We start from the raw sequence: 25,170 nt of genomic DNA on the forward strand, positions 1-25,170 counted from the left end.
GAAGGAATTACATGAAATGACAAGAATTTATTTGAATAATTTTGTGTAGTGGCTGGCAATGAGCCTGGCAACTTTTCCTTGAGGTAACTTTTCCCCATCAAGAAAACTTTCCCAGTGGGGCCATCTTCCACCCCAGCAAGAATGAGTGCGCTTTCAGTACAGAAGCGAATGATAGAGATATTCCTATGTTGGCCAGCATTGGAGTACTGAGCAGTACTGAATCCAAAACTTGTCTAGTCCTAGACAAAGGAGTGAAAAAATCTTCATACTGAGTCAACATCTGACAGTGGCAGGTATGCCCACAGATTTAAAAAACCTGATGTTTTCTAATCCAGCTTCAGGACCAACTCATTAATTGGACAAGTCTGCCTGCCTGAGTGATTGCAGCTGCTTGGTTTGTCAATGCCCAGAAGTATGCTGGCCTGGCCATTCGACATCAGTGACATCAGCAGACCTGAACCGTCAAAGTTACAGGTCAAAAAAAAAAGGCTTTGAGGCTTTTGTTTTCCTTTTTATTCCCTCTGGATGTTGTCCCTTATTATACACATTGAGGGAAGAAAGGATGTGCAGATCGAAATGTCTGTTAAATAGAGTATTGGCCTGGAGTTTCCTGTGGAGAATGTCAGTTTAATGACGATTTTACTTTTAAGAATGTAGTTTCACAGCTGACCAAAGGCATGACTCATTAATAAAAGCAAGGCCTACTTTTGTTTGGATAACCACTCCATCAAGTAAATCCCATCACTTTATAACAACATAATCTTTTTTATTGACAAAGATCCATGCATTTTATAAAATCGTATTTTACTGAGTGTGGGATTTTGTCCTATGGTGAACACACAGATCAGCGCTGGTTCTGTATTTCTGTGTGTATGCTTTAAACTCTGTAACATTCAGCTGCAATGCTACTTTTATCACTGTTTGGCAACAAGTAACATTTCAATGAGAGCATCCTGAAAGAAAAGAGTATGCTCTGTGGGGAACACTGATACTGATATTTATTAAATATTAGTCTTCTGATTGCTTTGAGCTGCATGAAAACATACAAAACAGTACAGTTTTTGCACTGTATAGTTACTACCCCTTCATTTGTTCTAGTTTGTCAAGAAACTTCATTTCTTTTACACCTTGTGTTTCTTTACTGTTTGCTCACACCTTTCATATCACTGTTAAAGAAGTCCTTGCAATGTTGCTTTTAGCTTTAGATCAATGGATATTTTTTGCAAACTTTAAGTTCAATCATAAAATCATTGATAAAGATTTAGCACTGCACTGGTTTTACACTTTTATGTTATCAGAAACACAGAGATCCCTCTATCCTCTGTTACCTTATGTTATCTCAGATTGAAATTTTTGGAATTATTTTAATCATTGGCGATATTTTCCCAATTCTTTTTGAAAGGCATATCACAAGGAGCCAAACATGTTCTGTACTGCAAAAATGCTTCAGAAGGTGGTTTCACCTCCACTTTGAATGCTTTTGTCTATGCCCTACTACATGACACAGTGCACTACATGTAACCTGTGGCATAATGACAAATCCATTTTCCAAAGCCATGGCCCTTAAGAGTGTCCTGGGAGAGCAGAAGTATGTAGGGTCCATTGCAGTACAAAACAAAACCACTATATTTTAAAGTTCCTTAGCTTGCTATAGAGAAAGTTTTGTCTCATTTTGCCCAGTTGTGCATATAGGATGTAAAATGACCCCTCATTCCTTTCTGTGAGCTATGGGTACTGCAAGTTACACCTCTGTGGAGCCATTGCATTAATTTCTGTGCTCGAGTCTGTGGAAGCAGTAGGGGCATGGAGTGTGTGTGGAGTCTTATTCTGGTCATCAATGGTTTGTCCAGATTGCTATGCTATCACAAATGAGGAAATGGTCTGCACAAGGTAAAGAGCTGATCTAGATTAGGTTCCTTCTCATGGGAAATGGGGAAGGTCTTTCCAGCTCAGTGGAACCACCCTCACTGAGTGTACACGTCTGCAGATGGACTTGGTAAACAGTACTGGTTGCCATCAGAGGTGCTTCACGCTACAGTTAATATTTGTCTGTGGAGTTGCTTTTTTATATACACACCTTCTCCATTCTTTGTTTTCATATGCCTTTAGTTTATTTCCATTTACTACCTGTCGACTTTGAGGCATCTGGTTCTGGGTTCTGATCTTGGAAGTAATAGGATTGTATGCTTACTCCTCTAGGTTGAATTCTTTTGCATGGGATACCATATGTGTTTTTAATCTGATGGTCATTCTGTTTTATGTTGTCATACAAAACTGCCATTGGTAAGTTTACCAATGGAAATATATTGATGTTACCATTCCTCTTTCTCTGTATAATTCAGGTCTTTTACTGAAGTCATATATACATGGCTGTAATTCTTGTAAAGACATATCTGCAGTTCGATTCTTGCCTTTGATGACAGAAAACTTTAAAATAGTTCTGAGTGTAAGAATGGGTGACCAACACCCACCAAGCCTTTTACTCCTCCTTCATACAGCCTTTCTGGCATACCATTCTGCCTCATCTTTCTCTCTTTTTTTTTTTCCCTTTCTTTTGCTTATTCCAGTTTATGGGTCATTGATTTCATAAGTCATACCAAGACCTCAGGCTCATCCCCAGGGCATAGACATCTGGAAGGTTGAAATAGGGATGTCAGCATGAAAAGAAAGTGGATACAACTTGGCTTTATCTACTGATCCACAAATAACTAGAACAGTGTTGCTAGCCATGAAATCTGAATCCCATTTTAGAAATAACAGAAATAACAGCCTTGATTCACACCCAGTTTACTTTGGCTTTTGCTGGTGGAAATCAGAATACAAAACGGTGTTGGCAAAGCAGTACAGAAATAGTGCAATGACCTTATAAGCTGTTCCTCTTGGGATCTTACAGTCTTCTAACTCTAACCCATAAAATGTTGGTTAAAGTGGGTAAGGACAGACCCCGGTGACCTATTCAGGCCACAATCCCAGAAAGCTTCATGTTCGTGTGATGTCCTGGTTGCTGCTTAAGCCGTTCTTCCTTAGTGACATCCCTGTGGCATGCTTCTTGCCTTCATGAATTTGATCAATGTCTATTTGAAAGCGTCTCTGGGATATACAGTTCACTCCTGTTTATGCTAACAGGTTGATGTAGGCCACCACCTTCCAAGCCTCGCATTTGGAGCACATGCTAGCAAAACAGTGACACAGTTTTGCCACCATGAGCAGTGCAAGTGCAGAACATACCTACCCTTTTTCACAAGAGAAGTTTTATAGCTTTTAGAAATGAATGATAAGGAGCAGCTCTAATTTCAGAGACATAAGCATTTTATTGGGCATTTTTGCTGCCTATGCACTGCACAAGAAGTATCACAGCTAAATGTTTTATTTCCTGATACCTACTGTATAAAAGATATGACAAAGCTCTTCTCAGGGCATGCTTTATTTTACAACTGTGGGTTTGTCCTCCTCTACGTAATAGGACCAGTTCATGTTAGGACTGGTTCCAGACATAACTGTTATGTTCATGTTATTGCTGCTATGATATGTGCCATGACATTCTGAAGGCCTCTTCTTCGGGCAGGCAAAATTCCCATTGGCTTCACTGATAAAATTGTCTGAGCAAAGTGTGTCGGTCAGCTCTGAGGTCTGTCTGGTGGGTAGAGCCATAGCCTTACTGAAGGGAAATATTTCTTTCATTGCCTCCGATGAAGTCCTGCTCTTACCACGGAACTGCACTGGCAGAACCACACACTGTTGTTTATGGGAACATGTTCATTAACTTCCTGCCAGAACCCAAATACTGTGAATACTACAGTATTCGCAGCCTGAACCCAGCTGAGCTCAGCAGGACGTGTGACCCACACTGTAACGGAACCAGAACTTAATCCAGGATATCTTTAACACAGTAGATGGTGCTGAACCCAGCATAACTCTCTTCCCTCTCTTCAATTCACAGCTACCTCATCCCTGAACTCCCAGCTGCAACAGCTTCAGCATCTTCAGCAGCTCCAGCAGCAGCAGCAGCAGCAAGGCCAGCAGCCACAGCAGCAAGGCCAGCAGCAGCAGCAGCAAGCTCAGCTGGCACAGCCTCCACAGCCACCCCAGCAGACGCCGCAGCCATCAGCCCAGCCACAGCAGAACCAAACGCAGTCCCAGAGCCAGAGCCAACCACCTCCGGCCCCACCGTCCTCTAGCTCCCCTCAGAAACCCAGCCAGTCTCCAGGACATGGCCTCCCATCTCCTCTTACTTCACCAAATCCACTGCAGGTAGGGGGCTAAGTAGAAATCTCTAATGGTTTTGCAACGATAACTGCTTGCTCTCCCAGTGCAAGGGGAAATCGGATGAATGTTATACCTTCTGACCATGCAAGCTGAGAAATTCTACCTCATCTTAGTTAATCCTTACAAGCATGCGCCTTAGGCCAAAAAGCCTGATAAACCGGAACAGCATAACTAATGATGGTCCTAGCCTGTTTCTTTCTGAAGAGTAAGCATCTTTTGCTCAGTAGGTCCATACTATAAAGCCAATAGAAAACTATCTGATTTTTCCAATGGATGCAGTGGTGTGACCTTCACAAGTGGTGTTTGCCCAGCAGTCACCCTTTGTGATAACTTGTGGGGGCAGCAAAATTAGCTGCTCATTATCACATGATCCTGACTGTCCCTGAAAAAATAAAGCTTCCACTGGTGAATTTGTGCAAGGGATGGATGGGTAACCCTTTCTCTTGAAGTCACAGTCTTAAAGTTTATCCTGTTAAGGATCAAATACGTCTGTTAAGATTCTCAGTATCGATCCCAAAGCTAAAAAAGCCAGAGTTAATTCCTTTCCTAGGTGCTTACTCCACTGACATGGGTGTTTTCGAATATACCGCGACAACAAATGCAGCACCCACACTGACGCTGAACCCTGCCTGTCTTGGAACTCCCAGACAGAAATATGAGAGTTCTAATATAACAGTCTGAATATCTTACACTTGGGTGTTCTTATACAATAGGTGTCATGCTGTAACCACGTCCTGCAAGAACAGCTTTGACTATACCTGCAAGCATGATTCTGAATAAACACCTTTCTGAATAAATCTGTGAAGTGAGCAGATTCTGTTTTGATGAGCAGTGGAATTGCACTTAAAACAAGCAAGAAATGTTGCCAACAAGAAAAGTCTCGGTTCACTTTATCCCCTAAATTTTGAGACCGCACTTTCAAAATTTTATCTACACTGATGGCTTCAGCCCCATTTGCTGCAGAAATTGAACTGTATTAGCTTAATAATTAAATAATCCTTCTTCAAGCAATTAAGGGAATGGGTTTACAAGAAGCTGTGTTTTCTATGTGGCCAGTTAAACCTGGCATTAATCTGAGCTGCAACTAAATTGTATCAAATCTGATTTTTTAATGATTTAGCTAATAGACTTAAAAGTCCACAAGAGATGTGTCCTTGCTTCGTGAGCCTTTTCTTACAGTAGAGCATAATGTTTCTAGAGCTCCTTCTGTGCTTTGTCTTAAGGGCTACTTAGATGCTACCTAGCGCACAGTGTATCATGCTAGTGAGTGCTTTGGGACTTTTTAATATGCAGATTATGGACAAACAGAGAGAGAAATAGCTCCAAAGGAGCTTCCCTTACATTTTATTGTCTTGGTGCAGCTGCGATGTATGCACACTAAGTATATATACTCCATGTGTTGCTAAAACTGCCTGCTAAATATCTTCCTGCAAAAGTTGCTGTGCACTCAGTTTTCCAAACAAAACAAATGCACACAAAAGTTAAGGTTGGGGGAGGGGGGAATGGGGATGAGCTTACTGAATATACCTCAGGAGGGATGTACTAACAGTGACTTTGAACATGAAATCTTAGCTCTCACATGGCCTCCAGTCCTAATCTAATTCTGAATATTTCCAGTCTCATGTGTGACCTACAGGTACAGGCCAGTAGGAGTGCTTACTACTGTTTAGCTCTGCAGGGTCACGTCTCACTTTCAAAGCACAATAAAAGTAAGTAAAACCAGTAATTCTTTGTATAAGAGGCGCTCATTTCAATGTTCTTATGGAGATACCTTGGCACGTCGCTCTCTTTAATGTGTTATCCTCCCAACTACCCTTCTGGAGACAGTCTGGATACGGCAGACTGAACAATAGCAGAAGGAGGGAATCAAATACTCTGAGATGGTTTTAGTTCAAACGCTGTCTCCTAAACCACTCCTTTTAAGTCCTGGGATAAGAGCTAATGAAAGATACCAAAGCGAGAGATATGGCACTCCCACTGGGTTGTATGCAGCCAGTGCTGCTAAGCCAGCTGAATGAGTTGGACACTTCCAGAGCACCAGCCAATGAATTTTAAGTCATTAGCTGTCAGCTCTGGCTCAGCATTAAAGATTTCCTAATAAATTTGGGGTTAAATATTTTTATGCTCTTTCCTCTGTGATCCATATCTTTTAAATAGCCATGAAAAAACAAAGTTTTTCACAGGCACGAATATGCCATGCACTAACATCCAGAATAAAAACCTGGATTTAGTACAGTACTTCAGGCCTAGCCTTAAGAATGGGTGGAGGACTGTTGACTTGGCCTTCCAGCCGTTTTTGCGCTAAGGATAATACTTCCCGAGCTTCCCTAAGATACTGTGTTTGAGAAATACTTAAGAAGGACTTGAAACATGGTCTGTGGTTTTACTGAGGACTGTGAGACTCTCTAATATGCAAACCAGGGATACTCAGAAATATCTCCAGAGGAAGTGCTGTTGTACTTTATGTATTGTTTAATGATGTGTTTGTATAGTTTTCTAAAGCAGAGCAGTGGTAAGATCTCCTCCATTAAATTTGAATTTCCATTCAAAATCCTGTGGAGAAAAACTGTTTTACTTCCATACAGTTAGCTTGAGGATTGGATCTGAAATTGTTTTCTTTTAGACAAGTGTGAAAAAAAGGAGAGAGCAGACATTTGGCATCAGTTCATATATCCAGTTCATAATAGCTGCTTAGAATGTGGATTTTTTTGATGTCCAATGCCTTAACTTAAAAATCGACCTAGAACTAAATTCAAAGATATTATGGCCTCTAAGGTAATGATCTTTATGAACTAGAATGGAATGGGTTTTGTTTGAAGAATATTAAGGGAATAACGATCAAGTAAGTTAAAGTTTGACAGCTTAAATTTCATTTCTGAATTCTTGATTTTTTCATGTGGGCTTTATCCTCTTACATTATTCAGGATCTGTCTGAAAGATATTAGTTTAGAACAATGCAACCTCAAAAAATTGTCATGGAAAGTCAGTAATTCAGGAGGATGATTGTGTTTGTTTCAAAAAACTCTGAAGGATAACAGCAATTACATCTCATAATGTACAGATGCTGTCATGTCCTTCAGAAAGCAAATGAAATGAAAGTGACTTGCTTAGGTGTACCTGAGCGAGGTACTTTTGCTAGCCTATCAGAAATGAATAATACTTGTGCAATGTACACTGGTTAAAACTCTCAGAATGATTCTTGTCAGATTGTTCTGTTATACACTGCTATAATTTGATCAGTATTCTTTACTCTGTACAGTGGGATGGCTTGCAGTTACAAAACTGTTATTTTTAGTAAGTCTTAACGATTGTGTAGCAAGAACAAAAAGCTTAGTTTAAGTTCAGGGCCTGGTTCCATGCTGACGTTAGTGATGATGCTCCTGATTGACACTGGTAATGGCACAACACTGCAGAATCAGGGTTGTTACTGATTTGCAAAAGACAACAAACCAGAAGAAAATTTTCCAAAGTAGATCGGCATTTCAGCAGATAGTAGGGTCAGGTAGATCATGGAGGACCCACATTCATTTTAAAACGGTGAAATTCTTCATGTGGATTGTTGCAGACAGATTTTTAGTTCTATTGTGCCACTTGATTGAAAAAACGTGATCCAGAGGCAGAAGATAGCCCAGCTCATAATGTAAACTTGGGACTTCAAAACTTTTAATTCTGTGAATACGTCCTTCTCCAAATATACTTCTCCTCTGAATAGTTAATGCTATTACAGGGCAAACTCTATGGGTTCTTGAATGGCCAGCATGTTGCAACTTCAAAGTATAGTTAGCGCCTCTTATAGAGTTTCCATTCAATTAAATTTCTGGAGCCATAAGATCTTGATTATATGCTGTATAAAATTAGATGAGCCAAATACTAAGTCACCCATTATTCTGTTTGACTGCCAGAATAAGATGCTTTTTATCAGCAACATATATTTAACTGGCCTGGCCCCAAACAGGAGCTTAGCTTCTGGTGCTGACACTCGTTGTATGTTTTAGTGGTATGGAGAAGAGGAGCCTACCCACAGACAGATCTACAAATAGAAAAATTCCCAATGATTTCTACTGCTCTGCTCATGTGTGGATAGGAACAGACAAACAGGAAATCCCCCAAGGATTGCCCCACTGTAATACTGTTCTGACCGTTTCCAGAACTGTTTTCTAAAGCCCCTTTTTGTCATAGAAACCTACCTGCAATAACTGAAGCTGATGGAAGATGACGAGTGAGAAAAAAAGAATAATAAAATTAGGGAAGAAGAGAAGTGGGGAGATGACAACAGCAGAAAAATCTTCCAAGTAATAGGAAACTCTAGGATTGCAAAAACAGAACCTACTTCAGATTAAATTTTTATACTAATCTTAAATAATGTATTTGGCACCTCAACTCTTTTATAACAAAGGAGAAAAGAAAAGCAGAAAGGCTGAAACACGCAGCAGAAAAGCTGAAACACGCAGCTGTAGATGAGGGAGAATGTATATACAGATGCCTGAGGCTTCAGCAGTCAAAAAAGCCCAAACTGACCCTTCCCCTCCCTCCCAACCGCATTCACTGGTTAGCTTCTCATAAGGAAAAATCTACTTTAAAACAAAAGCTCAATGTTTACTGACACTTTGATAAATTTACACATATTTAAGATACAGAAGGAACAACAAAGTCTCTGTTGGTTTCAGAAAGGCAGCCAGGATTAGTTTGCAAAGTGAGGGGCTGTCTTTCTGTCTGTTTACATCCCAGACCTGTTGTGTTACGCTCCTAGACTCCTGATGAAACTTGATCAAGACTGGAACACCAATATCCCACTGAATTTTCTGCTGAAGTTAACTAGCTTTCTTGCTGCTTCTGATCCTGTGCAATGTAAGGCTGTCAGAGTCTGTTGCCAAGTTATTTGGAAATCAGTTTGACAACAAAATCTTTTATAAATGGTGAGCAAGGGCAAAGTTTTTGATCCACTCTCCAGGGCTTCCTTATTTTTGGTATTGATTGGGAGTGAGATATTGCACATCACAGTGCAACATGTGCAGCCCGTACTTATTTGGGAAGATTCATGCCCATGTGCTACTTAGCGTGAGCCTGCTAAAGTGCTGATCATAGGTGGGTTTCCGGGAGGTACTGGCAAGACCTCGGCCTCAGCCCTCAACTCGTAACCTGGAGCCTCACCTGCAGGCAGCTCAACTGGAGTGATCTTGGTGAACTGCTGACAATATTTTGCGTATTTCCTACCCATACTCATTCTAAACAGGTCCAAAAATATTCAGACAGCTTGTTTTGCTGACAGTCTTGGATTTCTGAGTATTCTGATAGTATTTTAATGATTTTTGTGGGTTGATTAAAGTGATTTCACCAGTGGAGGGGCAAGTACTTGTCTTAAAATTTCCACTAGCTAGAGAGTCATGGTCACACTGATGTGCTACACCTATACACACGCTTATAACTTGTCCCAACTGCCGTCGTGGTTCAGGTCCTCTCCTTTTGTTTTATGCCCTTCCTTTTGCCACTCCCTCTGCAGTCGTTCTCTGAACCATGCAGACATTTCTGTTCACAACTATTTTGTAACTGAGCCTTGCTGGAGAAAATTGGTGGTTTTGAGTTGCAGTGCGGTCTGGAACTCCTTCTTCTCTTCTCACCTCTCCTGGGCACTTCCATGATCCTCCTAAACCCTTCTGGCTCTGCTGTCCATCCTGCCGCTCCACCGTGGCGACCTGGCAGGTTATCAAGGCTGGACCCTCTGCATGGTGCCACACCATGCTCCCTGGCCTAGAGTGCAGTGCAGAGACATGCACGTAGGTTTTCTGGCACTTAGCTTGTTTGAGGACTGCTGCCCCTCATGTCTTGTGCTCACTGCTACCTACACGGATATCATTTCCACTGAAAGGCTAGTTTCAATTTTGTATAAGATCATATTCATTCCAAAGGAACAAGTACAGTTTCAGATCTCCTCCTCCTCAGCTATCTATCTTCCTTCTCCCAGAAGCTCACTGCTATTCTGGGTCATTGAGGTATTGGGCCTTCACACTGCAAACCTGTTGAATACTGCATTTAAGCAGAGCAAAAAGATGTTTAAGGGTTCTCAAAGAGACTGTGTAAGCAAGTCTTTTCATTCCCTGAGGAAACCCTCTCTCAGCTGGAGCACTGGCTGCCTGGTCCATCCAAATGCACTCTGTAGGTGTTGCTATTTTCAGAAGCACAAGGAGTATCAATGTCTGACTCACATTTAAAGCAAAGGAAATTAATCTTCGAGCAAAACAACTGGCATTATTAGCACCCAAGGGGCAGAAGCTGAGGCTAATATAGGAAACCATTTGGTAGAGAATTCTCTGAAGGAGAGGAAAGTGGAGCTGTTTGCCTAGCAATCTCTGGCTTCTGAAATGGGAGCATTTAATAAACTCCCTAAAGCAACTGAAGTATTTAATAAATGGGGAAATAAATAATAAATAAGATCCTCCCAGGACAAATTTGGAAAAGGATTCATACCCATAAGGTCTTCTATTCCCTATTGCTTCTCTAAACAGAGAGGGACCCACAGGGATCCTAGGGACAGAAAAAATTAACACAGCCCTCAAATACTCTTTTCAAATCAGTGGATCTGTTTTGCTAGCATTAATTTTTCTTAATTTCTGTATTCACCGCATTTCCAAAAATTTACAGAGAAGGAGATATCCCAAATCATTGCTTTATTTCTCCTTTTTTTTCATACCCCTCACCTCTTTCTAACAATGCAAAAAAACTCCAACCCAAACAAATGAAAAAATAAAGCAATTGCAAGACATCACAGCTTTCTATTTCTGTGAGAAAAAAAAAAATTCTGCTTAGAGGCAAGCAGACCAAGTGAGTACAGACAACCCAGTGGCATCTTGAATCTGACTGAGGAGCAATATCCTGAAATGGTGTAGCCCAGATGTCATGTCATTCAAGGCTTCATCTTGTACAAACAAACACCTTAAAGAAGTTGATCAGCTTCTAGGTACTGCCTCAAAAAAAAAAAAAAAAAAAAAAAAAAATTGGCAAGCACTCCAGGCTGTGTTTTAAAATTTAAAATTAAGTCTTTCTTAGCAGTATTGCAGAGACCTATCAGAGTGTCCACTTGTGGATTCTGCTGCAGATGCAGTTTAAGGCAGGTGTTTAAAAAAATAGTAATACTTTCTCTTTTTTATTGGTAGCCAGAATGTTTTGAGAGAGTGACTAAGCACAGGCCTGGAGATTATGAAATTTGCTTAAGTGCTAATGGGTTGATTGCTGCGTTACAGCCTGCCGTCTTTACTGGAAATTGATTGACTGGTGCTGCAGGTCTTCACACTTGACGCTCGGATTTGACTCGAAAATTCTGCCAAGTCTTTTACTCTGAAATTTATCTTAATTAGATCTGAAAGACCTGCCACAGCAGAATAGTCACACCGATTAAAATGAAAAACAGGAGAAATTACTGATCAAATTAATCATAATGTCGGGTTACAGCTGTAGGTCTGATGTAATTTGCCACTCCAGTGAGTTACATCGGCCCAGGCACAGGAAAGAGAGCTGGTTTTACGCTGATCCGTAACACCAGCCAGCTTCAGGCAGCCCATCGGGATGTTTATTCCATTCATTCTCTTGGCTTATTCTGACCTTAGTGCTGCAATGAGAAACAAATTAGGCAAAAGAAAAAAACAATCCTTTTATCCAAGGGGTCGCGCTGGAAACATGAGCTTTCCAAATCCTCCTTGTTTCATTTTTTCCCCTTTTTCCACCAACCTTCTACTTTTGTTTGAAGTAACCAACAATTAATTATGTGGAAATTGGAAAATTAAAAGGTTAGAGGTTACCACCTCAGGCACAAGCCAGAAAAGTGTTCCCAGTGCAAAAGAAGCTCTTAAATTAGGGTAATTTAAGAAAATGGGTATATAGCAGCACATGAGAGAAGGCAAGTTCTAGCAGATAGGAGATCTACAAACAGACCAGACATCTTCAGATCTGACTATCCTAAAATGTATGGTTAAATGATGTACTTGCAATGTACTACATTCTACTATGACAATGGTTTTTTAAAAAATTGAGCAAATTCATGGTTGAATCCATGTGGAAGTGAGATAGGCTGTGGGTGTTAAGGGGCCCTATCATAAACATTTTAATCTGGAAGAACAGTCTCCCTTAAGATTTTCTTCTGTTAGCACAGTTTGAATGACTTTTAGGGCAACCTGTCTTACAGCACCTCTGTATTTTTGTTGATCTGCTGATCCAGACCAACATCAAGAAATGAAGATATTTGCCACCAGCTGAGAAAGGAAATGAAGTAAAGAAAAGAGAACAAGAAACTAGTTGAGCATTTTGAGTCTCAGGAAGATTTCAGGCTTACCTTTCAAAATATAGCCAATTTTTATTTTGATACCATAGTAAATAAAACTAATCAGGAATTTTCTAAGGGACTTTTCTTTTCCAAGTGCAATACAATTCCCCATAGTTGTTCCCCTCCAAAAAACCTCTCATTTCAATTTTCTATTGTAGGTCTCAGAAATGGAAATAGTTGGGGATAGGTGTTGTTTAAAATCAGTTTAAGTTGTATATAAACAATTAATTACATTGAATTGCCTAAAAATAGTGATTTAACAAGAGGAAGTGAAAACATTTTTATTCAGCTTAATGATTTGAAAACTGCTGAAATACTTTGTCATTTTCAAATGCATGTTTTTGTTTCCTGAAACATTTCAGTATTGCAGCTTTTCATCTGTATTTGCATCAGAAATTACATCTTATGTTATGAGAATTTCATGCAGGACAAAAATTAAAATTATTTCTGGTAGCTCAGATATGACCAAATATCCTGTGAGGACTCCAGCTGGAGAACCAAGCTGGGTTATGTTTGTGACAAAGATTAGAAGGCAAAGCTGAGTTTCCAGAGGAGAAAAACGCATGTAGGAAAATATTGCACTGTGTATTGCTAGGATTATCTTTTTAGTAAAAGAATGATGATGGTGCATTTTGGTTCTCAAAGGAGCTGAAATTCTTTAAAGAAGGAATATATCATTGTATACCTGCTAAGAAATACTTACATGCTTGTAAAAAGCATGAGGGAAGCAATCCAACTGAGGAGGGTCCGTGGCTCTTCTTAAAAAAAAAAGATCAGCTGCTTTAACGAAAAGCCTAAAAAGATGGGCCCAGGCACAGCAGGATCTGCGCAGAGTAGTACTCTGTAGTAGTGGTGGCCAATAGATCAATATCATAAGATGAATCTAAATGTGTGTGATAGTAAATTTTATCAAAATTGTTAGTTGCTAATGCAACTCGTTATTCTCAGGACTCATCCGAGACTGCCGCTCCCAGGTGGGTAGAACTCCCCAGGGATAGGGCCTGAGTTTTAGAGCAGAGTAGGAAAACCATAGGAGGAGGAGAGGGGAGAAAAACAGTATCTTTGCTATGCACAGTGCTTGAATTCCTACTGACCTCTTCTGTGGTATTTCAGTGGTAGTGAGACACCAAAAAATAAAATACTATGAAAGGCTGAAATTGTGTCACTGATTGCCACTCTGGTATAAGCTGCTGTGCGCATTTCCACCCTACCTCTCTCTGCAGCCTTCTGCTTTATAACGAGACCCACCACTACTACGAGGGAAGTTGGCAGGAATTTTCTCACAGCTTTCAAATGACATGGGAGCAGGCTCAATATGCCATTAGGAAGGTTTCCTCCTCTCCTCCCTCCCCAACTCTATAGAGTTGCAGCTTCATATTTTTTTTAGCTGTCTTCTGACTATGAAACATGCAATCAAAATGTGTGTCTGACAGAATTTTCAGTTCATGTAAAACAAATATAAAAATAAACAAAACTTTGAAAAAACCAAGCCATTCTAAAATCCTTGATGTTTTCCCCATAGACATTCAAAGAATATGTCTTGGGGGAAATCACTGGTGCTTCAAATGTACAAGCAGGTGTAGAGATAACGTATGTCAGTCCCATAGACCCAAACTTGGCAGTCCATGCTCTTGTGAGTGAAAACTGCAAGAGGAGGGAAGGAAGGGGAGGGGAGGAGGTTCTTTTACTTCTACACAGAATCTGAATATTTATCTGTAATCTCATTATCAAATTATGCCTTTGCTTATTGAATTAACTTTTGAAAAATAATTTGTATCGGGAAGCACTGTGTAAATGGGTTGTTGGAGTCAGGAAAGCCAGAATGCAGTCCCAGCTCTGTCACTGTCTGGCATGTCTCGTCATCGGTCTGTTCTTTTCTTAACTCTCCCACCGTTGTTTGATCCGTTCAGACTGTAAACTTTTACATTTTTTTGGTATAATGCAATGAGGCCTTGATCTTGCATTGGGCTTCTGGGTACTACTGTAATACTAATACTACAAAAGCAATGAATATTCAGAGTTGCATAGCCTCAGTCACTCGCTCACTGAATTCAGAGTAGTATTGCTGTTGACTTCAGAGGACACAGAATTGGTATCCATTTTGTTTTCAAGTATATTGAATATTTTGAAGTTTCTGTCAGCTGCTCAGTGTGCTGTCAAATGCACTAATGAAAGGTTTTCCTAAAGTTAATTTTCCTACTCGTAATACAATAACCAAATTTGCTTTAACACTTGAAAAAATCCATCCATACTAAAGAGAATCAGTTGCTTAATCCTAAAATTAAAGGTTATTGCATGCAAGAGAAAATAATTACATGCTCAAAGTATGGAAAAAAGAAAACTTTTTTAATATGTAGATATTTGTATAATTAAAGACTAATCAAGCATGAAGGCTGCTGACTAAACCAGAAAATGAGATTGTTGGCAAGCAATATTGTAATGTAAATGCCATTTTTGTTTAAGTACTAAAAAGCTGGAGGAATGATATCCTGAACAGATTAAAAGCAAACAGCATTGATAATAAATATTTATCAGATTTCAAATGAAACACACAGAGATTTTTATATTTTACATGCAAAATATATTGGCATTGAAATATTCAGTCACTTTTCAAAGGTTTGTTCACATCTTCACTTTAAAAGTGTTGAAAAACAAGCATTCCCTACTAAGAGAAACAGCTTTAGAACTCAGTCTTAACCTGTAGCAATGTGAGTAATCTGTAAGCAATAGAAAACAGCTGAGAGTTGCTCACATACTTAACTGGAGATGTATAAGATCAACTCCTGGGGCTCGAATTTTAATGGTCCTTATATGTGTTTTCTTTTCTTCCCAAAATGTTTGCATTAATTTTTCAAAAAGAGATAGAAACTTCTCAAACTTAAATCCATGCCATGGAACAAACACATAGTAAAGTTTATATGGATGGCTTACATATACTCAGAAATTAGCCCAGTGTAATCACTGGTTTTTTGGAAAGAACTGATTTAGCTAAAGCTTTGTATCTTCTCGGGGCAGTGCTTTTAAAGTGGTTTAAAAGCATTGTACTGGTTAAATATGTTCATTATATACCTTTGTCTTATGTCCTTGTAGCCTAAATATTGTTCAGAAATGGATATAAATATGTCTGGCTATACCAAGAGTTCAGGAGAGCAAAAAAGTGTTAGAACTGAGGTACCCAAATGTGTTTTGGTTTCCACCCCTTTTCTTTCCATTCAGCTATCCTCTGAGTTGGCAGTACTCAGTGCACAGAGGTAGAGCAGAATCCATCTCTTAATCAAGTCTGATCCTGTAATACTGTATAGCTGAGTTATAATTAAATAATAATTCGCAAAAGTCTAATGCTAGTCTCTTGAATAAGCATTGATCTAATTTTCAGAAGTGTAGAGGCGCTCGCATTGATGTGAACTGTAGAAATTTTTACTTACCACTTGAAGGAGACAATATAGGGACTTCAAATGCTGACTTTTTTTTAAGATCTTGCTCTCATTTGTAGCTTATATCACACGAAATTGGCAGTTTGCAAATTTCAAAATTCAGACTAATTCAGCAAGGATCATATAATATTTTGTGTTTATTTGAGTTACCAGGCTCTTAAATGTACGCAAATGCTGAATCAAATTCAGGTATCAGAACAATTGTATGGCTTCAAGTTGGCCATATAAATATATCATTACTAAGGTGCTTTATAATAGGAATATCTGTTCCTTTAAGCAATTCATCTTTACACTAGTCTAATGACACTAAAGATTATATTGCTGAAAACACACTAAGCAAAATAGTAGGAAAAGTAGAAAACCTTGTGTGTAGACCAGACCCACCTTCAGTGGTCCAGCAAGAAACAAACTAGAAGATGCAGCAAAGCAGTTAGAGAAAAGCTGTTCAACTGCTGGTGAGTGAACCAGGCCTGACCCATGGCAAGTTTCTATCCACACTCCAAAGGAGCAAATAAAAGAAAAATAAAAGGCTTTTGAAGGCAACTGCAAATGTTCTTTGCCCTGGGAAGTGCTTGTTGCATGTTCTCCTCAGAGTAGCCCAATTAGCTAAGGAAGGTGCGCAGGTGGAAAGCCTGGGTTTTTTGTTTTTCTTTTTTTTGGTTTTTAAATTTGGATTTTTGGTTTTTAAATTTTGGGTTTTGAGTAGCATTAGAGTTCCATAAAGTTTAAGGTGTAAGCAGGGTTTACCTATTATTTCTTGAAGGGAGATTGCCACAGTTTACTCAGGAAAAGATGGTTACATGTAAATTATTTAAAGGCTGAAATACACACTTTCACAAGTCATTAAACTACCCACTCTCTTGGAAAACAACAAAGATATCCCTGGGATATTTATCTGAGGAAGTCTACAGGTCAAAAGAGGAATGGAGTCAGCAGAAAAAGAAGCAGTCACAGACAGAAAGAGCAATTATTCACAAAATTAAAATGAGGACAGCTGTTAGAAGTGTCAGCATAAACATCTGATAGGCCTTTAGTGGGGTCATTACTTACGGAAAAAGTCATTAGTGCTCATTTTGCACTAAACACTGCATACCCAGTTCATGGCAAACATGGCTCACAATAGTGTTCATTAATATGGAAAATCTTCAGAGAAGCCTCAAACCCCTCAAAGAAATTTAGAAACTGCTCCCAATTCTCTGTCTTTATACTCATTGACAAGCATAAACTTAAACAGGGTCTTAAAACGCTCCGCTTACCTACATGCATCAGTAAGGACATGGAAGCCTCATCACAGGAGAAGGACTTACCACTAGGAGTAGGCAAAAAATAGATCCCAAGATGTTCCATGATATTAAGAAATATTTGACTCCAAAACAGAAAAATAAAACAGAAAAAAATGAGGGCAGCTGACAAAGTTTCACATGGATGAAATAAAACTGTGAAGTCTGATTCGATTGTTTTTACTTTATCATAAACACATGCACCGCTGTTTAAAAAAGTCAGTTCAAAATGAAGAGTCCAAAACTGGGACATTCAACACTGTCAAAACACTCCATTTGGGAGCGAATGGAGAGAGAGACTTCTTAAATACAACCAAAACTGCCAGCCAAAAACCTTTCCAAAATTTTCATTTCCAATGGAAATAATAATAATGTAATTAATTTTGCCATCAAGATTTTAAAAAGTAGTAGTTGCAAAAATGATTGCAACAAAATATTTCCAATTGCAATCTCTATCCTGGAAATCAACCTGGGCTTCAAAATATGAAGTGGTGCTTAGAAAAGCTCAATCTGGCAGTTTTCCAGTAAACTGGAAAGCTGCACACTATTGAATATAGTCTTCACATTAGGGTGCTATTTTTAAATTTCTGAGGGGTGATTCAGCATATTGAGACAAGAGGAATAATGATCTCAGGACACTCCTCGTGAAGTAAATGGGAAAAGATCAGCCTATTTCCCACTTCTTACCTGCCAGCCAACGAGAGGTGACAGACCGATGTTTACTTTATGAAATAGAGGCAGCCATGCCAGTCAAACGGTCCCGCACTAGGCAAAGGAGCTTTATCTCAATAACTGACATTTGTTACTGTTAGCAGTGCAGAATCCCCCTCATTTTCCTGCAATCTGTTACTGTCCAAAATGCCTAGCAAGCTTCTTTTAAACAGTTGACTTGGACAACTCAGTACTTTTCTTTTAATTAGAGAGTTTTTGTTGAAAATTGTAGATTCACTGAAAACCAAGGCTATTCATGGCATCTGGTGAAATCATCTAGAGAGAAGGTATCTTAGTTTCAGGTTCAAGCCTTTCTCTGCACCTAATCAGGGTAGAGACTTGAACCGGGGTCTCTGCATACTGGCGAATGCCCCGATTTAGTAGGATAATAGATACTTGAGGACTTTTACTTTTTCATCTTGGAGCTACTTCACTTCATATAGAGAGCTGACTGCGCATCAGGCCAGAAAGAGAAGTTATTGTCCCACTTGTTCAAATGTACATGATCACTCTTACAACAGAAACATTTCTAAATAGCAGTGGCAAAAGTTAATGAGCCCGTGAGTGACTTACTACATTTAAGTATGTATGTCTTTTCTGTTCAAGAATTGTCTGCTAGGACTTTTACTGAATAATTTCTGTAAATGCTAAATAAGTCCACAAGAACTTGTGGACTTGTTTGGAATACCTGTATGTATTCCAGACGTAGGAGAAGACTGGTTTGGCTTTGTCTTCTTTGGAGGAAGAAGGGGCTGAATGTGCAGGCTACGTGGTAATTCCAGCAGTTGTTTGGATGGGAGAGCTGCCACTTTAGCATAGCATGAGCACTGGTTTTCTTGGGAGGGCTGGCTATTGTTTTGGTTGTTGCTGGTTGGTTTTCATTTTGTGTGTAATATCCTAGGCTACCTGAAGGGGAAATTTTTAAAAGATGATTGATACAGAAAGGTAAGACATGCAGTGCAAGTAGGTATGATTAAAGCTGATCAGTGATTTTCAAAAATAATTGGTATTTTTGAGGCTGAAGAATAATATTTAATGTAGGTATTGAGTGACTTCCTATCAATCAAAAAACATTTTAATACAGGGAAACTTCTAGAAAACAAAGTTAAAATAAATCCCTAAATAGCTAAATGGCCCCTACCCGGTGTTCTGTCTGATGCTACCTCCAATGCAATTGAGACTTTATGAGCAGAACTTGGCTTTTGAGGATATTAGGTCAGTATAGACTTCTAAAAAAGAGAAATTATGGATTCTGAAAATAAAGTTTTAGCCCTAGTGCTTTGATAAAGATTCTTGACTGCTGGCCCTTTAAATATTGAACTTAGGCTGTAAAAATATCACTTCTTATTGATCACATGGCTATTAAAGTCAGTCAAATGCTCAATTTATATGTCAAACACTTGTAATATTTCCTGTAAATATTAGAACAAAAGAAGAGGGTGATAATATCATTGTGTTCAGTTGTATTAGATTTATTCAGCTTTTCATCACTGAAAAATAATAAAACTGTCACCAAGAAATACATTAAATATGCCAAGTGTTTATCAAGGCTAACTTCATTTACAGCTGCAGCATGTATGTAGTGCATATGTGCAGTAGTTCATGTATATGAAGGCAATAATGTATGTATACATATAACTGAGAGATAAAGAATATATATACCATGTGTTCTTGTTCTCTCCTTTTCATACTGCCTCCCACCCCTCAACATATATTGGCATCCCTAGAAAGGCAGAGTTTATTTGTTGAATCTCAAGGAGAACGAGGGAAACTTAATAAGTTAACAGATATTAATTAAATGTTAAAGACAGGTTTTAAAGTACCTTCAATATATATTGCTCCTAATGACATTCAAGCGCACTTACAAGGGAGGTCAGGGGAGATCCTTAGATCCCCCAGGCTCCCCCAAGATGCCTTTCCATAACCAAATGCTTTTATATGAGTAATCGAAAGAAACCTTTAGTCAACCACTGGGGAGTCTTTACAGCCTGGCTTCGATTGGAGTCTGAGTGCAGGCCTGTGAGCAGGAGGTGTTTGTAAGCATTTCTAATGGCATTTTGATGTACATGTACAAAATTGATGTCGGAAGGATCATTGTAAAGTCCTGAACAGTGGAATATTGAGGACATTTTCAGGTGGCAGTCAGATTCTGGCTGGGTGAGCCCAGTATATTTTCTCATGTCACAGTTGATTAGGTTCACAGGGAAGTGGAAAGAGTAAAAATTCTCTTATTACTGCAGCAATGCCATATCAGCCTCTTTTCCCTTTGAATGCAACATTAGTTTTTGTCCAGAACTCTAACTGCTTTCTACAGTTTGGGGAATTGTAAAGCAGAAACAATTTTCCCAGCTAGGCTGACCTTCACAGTAATGAGAAATGACTGGAATTTCTCTCTATTTCTCTAACATTTGGGGAGGGGAGATAGGAGGAATATGTTTGTTTTACCTGATATTATGTTGTGGGCGTCTGTTTGGCACTTTGAGCCTAATTTTTTTCCATTCAGGAGATTACATGGACTGTTGCACCATCTGACCCAGTAGCCAGCCCTCGAATGTATAGAGAAACGACAGTAATACACTTTAAACCTTTTGTTATCACAGCGGTGATGGCATTTTGTTTCAGCCATTAAATGATTTTTTTTTCATGGGGCTGGCTATTTTCATTTACTCTTCAGTACTTATTCAGGTGATGAGCAATGATCTTGAGAGAATTTAAGATTCATTATAGGCAAAGAAGATACAAAAGACTGTTGTGGTGCCTCAGGATGGACACGCCTGTTCCCTCCCATAGAGCATTGTGAGGCCACTGTTACTGTACTGTAAAGCTGACCATCTCTTGAGGAGTGGATAAGAAAAATTTGCATTTACATGCAAAACAAATATGTGCTGTGTCTAAACAGTCTTTAAGAATAGCACATCTGACTGGAAATAAGTGTTGTTTCCTTGCTTTTTCCAGCAGTTTCAAAATAAACCTCTTTCCCTATGAAATCAGAGGCCTCTAACGATGCATGAGGGTCATCTATGAGTTAGGTCCAGGCTACAACTGCCCTGCAAATGCAGAAGTAGGATTGCAGAGGTGTAGACATATTTGGTCAAGCAAGTCAGTGCCAGGAAGAGCAAAGGCACTACAGCAGGGACTTGGGTGGCAGTGCACCACCCAAGCAAATATGCGGGATCCCAGGCCTACTTACACAGCCTACACTAAAGTCCATATTGTTGTATCTTTATTATGGCATTCATGTGAACTGGGTGGGTCCAGGGATGACTCTGCATGCTCCTGATTGCAGTGTAGACCTATCTGCCATTTGGAATCTCTGCTAGTTAAAAAGAAGTTTGAATAATATCCTGTAGACTTTCAACAATTTAACTGGACTGCTCCATTTTTACAGTATCTGAAAGGCCTGAAGTAGCGAATGTATTCCATTAAGTTGTAGTTATATTTTTCTTAGTTAATATTTCCATTCTATAGCCATGTTGTTAGAACATTTCTTTAATTCCATTTTAATTACCCAAAACATGGGGACCAGAGTCAGGGCACATGAAAACCCAGGATCATACTCTAACCTCTGGAGTGCAATACCTCATTTGCTCTAATTAGTGTGTCCACAGGATTCTCCTCTTTAATTTTTTAACCCTCCAACATCAGTGAGATGCTATAATATCGACAGGTGACTTTTTTTCTGATCTGCTTGCTCACTCAGAAAATCTGTATGTCTACAGCTCATTGATTATGAACAAGGACAATAGCAGGGAAATGGAGGAAATTGCTGGGAACATGTCCTTTGTATTGTCATAGAGCATTACAGGATGGTTAATTTAGATGCCATGTTTTCAGTTTTATGTTAGACCGTTTGGTCCTCATCCTTGCCTTCCTCTTCTGGTCTTTTAAGCCAGATGGTGCTTGAAGCCCTCAGCAGCCTGTTACTCAACAAGTGCTGCCTTCTGTCTGTATTCCCATTACTGCATACAAGACTATCATGAGAGAGAAGGACTAGATTCTTGTAAACTAAACTAAAGCAAAATTTGAGTGAATCAAAACAGATCTGCTGACTCTTCCTTTCTAGGAAAGGAAAATGCAGAGGAACAAGGAGCAAAGATGAAGACTGCCTTCACACCTGGGTCTAATCTTTTTCCAGAAACCCCCACTTTCAGTCTTCATGTAGTACTGGTCAAATCTGCTAGGTTACAGGAAAGTTATGATTTGGCAGAATGAGATGATTAGATAATGCTGTGGTAGAGAAAAGCTGCAGTCTCTAACACTGCTTCGTAAAATAGAGCTAAAATAATTACAGAAAATAGATTGAAAATCTGAGTCACTTCTTTCCTTTTATTGCCATTAGTAATGCCTTGCTTTGTTCGTTATTTGCAGTGCCCTGTAGTTTGATTCATATTTCCATCTGTAGCTATCTTTTATGAAGACTTCACTTTAAAGTCTTAGATATTGCTCAAAAGATCATAAAAACTTCCAAAGGGACAGCGCATCAATTCAAAGCTGTTCAATACTGATCAATATTCATTGCAAAGCATTTGCAAACATATAATCTTCCTTTTATGTATTGACAGTGTTAGTCAAGTTTTTGTGTAGGCCTGAATCAAATGCTAAGACTAATACTAATTTCATGCCAGTGTAAATCAGGACCAGCTGTATAGAAGATCAAGTATCAGCATGAAAGCAGTATAAGCGAGATTGATCTGAGTGGCTGTGAATTTTAGGAAGTTTGTCTTCATGGCACAAATAAAACCTTATGCCTGTGACTTGTCTATATTCTTGAATTTCTCTTAAAAGTTTCGTTCATGAGAAACTTCAGACCCATCAGCAGAGCACTGTGTTCAGAACCTCACATGCCTGGTGCCATTAAGAAATCCTTCATGCAGTGAGGTAGGATCTGATCCTAGAAACACAACAAGTATTGCCCTGATTCCAGGACTGGTAAATCAACTTCTGCTATTGGCAGCCCTTAGTGAGGGGGGCACTCCCTCAAGCGTTTCTTATTTGGCTAGAGGGGAAAAGCATACACTGTATTAAATTTGGCATGCAAGACAAGATATACTCCAACTTTAAAAATAACAGCAATGCCTCCACATCAAGTGCTTTGGGACTTGGATTATATACTTGGCTGTTTTGTGTTTGTTTTTCTCTCCTAGGTAGCAGTGACAAATCACTAGGTTGAGAACATACCCCAAAAAAGAATAAATGCTTTTCCACCTCCTGCCTTCTGCGCCTAAGAGGGTTGTGCTCTATATTACTAAGAAACATTGTTACTTCTACATGTAACAGGCTATGTATATGGAAATGATCAGTTAATCTCGAACTACTGGATTAAGATTTAATTTTGCCAATTAAGAAAAGGTCAGAATTGTCCAAGATGTGCAGACAAGTTGCCCATAGCTCCTAGGCTACGTTAAGTATTGATGTCACCACCACCGTCTGCCCATCCTCTTCAAATTGAGGAAAGCTTAGGGGTGAGCTGCAGCAATGAGAAGGCACGTGAGATGTGTGTATGTAGGGTCCCAAATACACAAATGGCTCAAAGGCGCTGTAGGTGTGGTGCCTGCCACTGGCAAGTGGGAGAGGCTGAGTCTCACCCTGCTGACAAACTGAGGATAAGGGGTATCATATCCTGCAGCCAGTTGGGCTCCATAGATTATAAATCCTTACACTCTCTGTGGGCTGTTTGGAATTCACTTAAATTCCTAAAACCTTCATAGGCTGTAGGAGCAGCCAGGGAGAATAAGAATAGTATGTAAATATAGGAAAAATAAAAGCAGTATATAAATATTGGAAACAGTGTTCATTTCTGGCCCTGGCCTGCAGGAAGCAATTGAGTGCCACTGAAAACTGTGGAGAGCCAAAACATTGCTGCTCTCTGTACTATGTCTGTACAGGAAACCTCAGCATACACTTTAGTGTGAACTCCTAAATGCAAATGGCATTCATAGTGATTACTTTAAGATTTTTCTCTCCGTCCTACTGCCAGCCAGAAGTAATGGCACAGCAGCAGAAGGGCAAACACTGCGTCCAAGAATGTGTGTCATAAACGTACAGTGTGAGCTTGCATCTCACCTTGCCATAATCTCTCAAGCAGGATGCCCTTGTGGTGCTAAACACTACACCTTTTCTTTTTAAGAGAGTCCTCTTCTCAGCTCATTCCTCCCACAGCACATCCCCTCTGTACTCTGACCCTGGGCCTTGCTGCCATATCAGGAATTCTCCCTGTGTTTCCTTCACCAAACCACTCCCAGAGATATTACCCCTTTCTGGAGCGCAGCCACCAGTCCTGGACAGCAACAGAATAGTCCTTCCAGAAAACAACAGGTCAGTCAGCTGGAATAGAAGACTTTAGGGTTCTTAGGTTAGAAGAAGAAGAGCAATGTATGAAATGTGGTAGCATTACTCGTCTCTGTTCATCAACAGTCAGGCTCCCTCTCAGCCAGAAACATTTTGTTGCAGCATCCTAAGAGATCAGAGGCTCTCATTACACCGTTATCACAAAATGCACTTCTAGCTGGCTAGGAGGCATTGTCATTTACTGGCTTTTGCATTCTGTCATTTAAGTAATACTTCTACTGTACGGATAGTTCCTTTTCACCAATCCCGACAACACTGATCTTCTGTCCCTCTTTGGGGCCAAAAGAGATTAATCTGTGGAGACCTTGAAGGTCACAAAAAAGTTGAGGGTAACTGAGTCCTCCGTGTTGGGGTGTGAGAGGGGAGCAGAATTCCCCACATTCTCCAGAAGAAGGTACTGAATTACTGCCTTATTTTCCTTTAAGAACTGAATTTTTTTTTTTTTTTTTTTTTTTTTTTTTACTTTTTAAGCATTCTGAAGCACAAATGTTTTGACAAATGAATCTAGTCTTTATTCTAAGTATTTCTATGCACAGCACCACGGAACTGTCTGATCATCTTTTATGAGAGTTAGAGAAGTATCATCATTCCCACTTTGAAGATGAGGAACAGGAGTACAGAAAGAAGCAGCAATGCACCCAGTGTAACCCAGGAAGGTTGTGTCAGGAGAGGAATCCCAAGAAGTGCCAGACCTTACTCAAAGACCCTCACTTTGGGATTGTCCTCTCTGAAAGATTTCATAGATAGCTATAGGTATAGTATGTAGCCTGCGTTGTACACGAGGACAGAAACCATCCAATGCATTATAAGAAGTTCT

The 25,170-nt window shown here is 39.5% G+C and overlaps 1 protein-coding gene across 1 annotated transcript in view; it reads left to right on the plus strand.

Annotated features, from left to right (window-relative positions):
- POU6F2 (POU class 6 homeobox 2) overlaps nt 1-25,170 on the plus strand; it is a 252,350-nt gene that overhangs the window by 150,476 nt on the left and 76,704 nt on the right. The window contains exon 4 of the mRNA XM_026121391.2: nt 3,941-4,251. Within this exon, the coding sequence (XP_025977176.2) occupies nt 3,941-4,251 (311 nt within the window). The remainder of the gene's footprint in view (nt 1-3,940; nt 4,252-25,170) is intronic.

The sequence above is a fragment of the Dromaius novaehollandiae genome, chromosome 2 (assembly GCF_036370855.1).
Source record: "Dromaius novaehollandiae isolate bDroNov1 chromosome 2, bDroNov1.hap1, whole genome shotgun sequence".
Taxonomy (NCBI): domain Eukaryota; kingdom Metazoa; phylum Chordata; class Aves; order Casuariiformes; family Dromaiidae; genus Dromaius; species Dromaius novaehollandiae.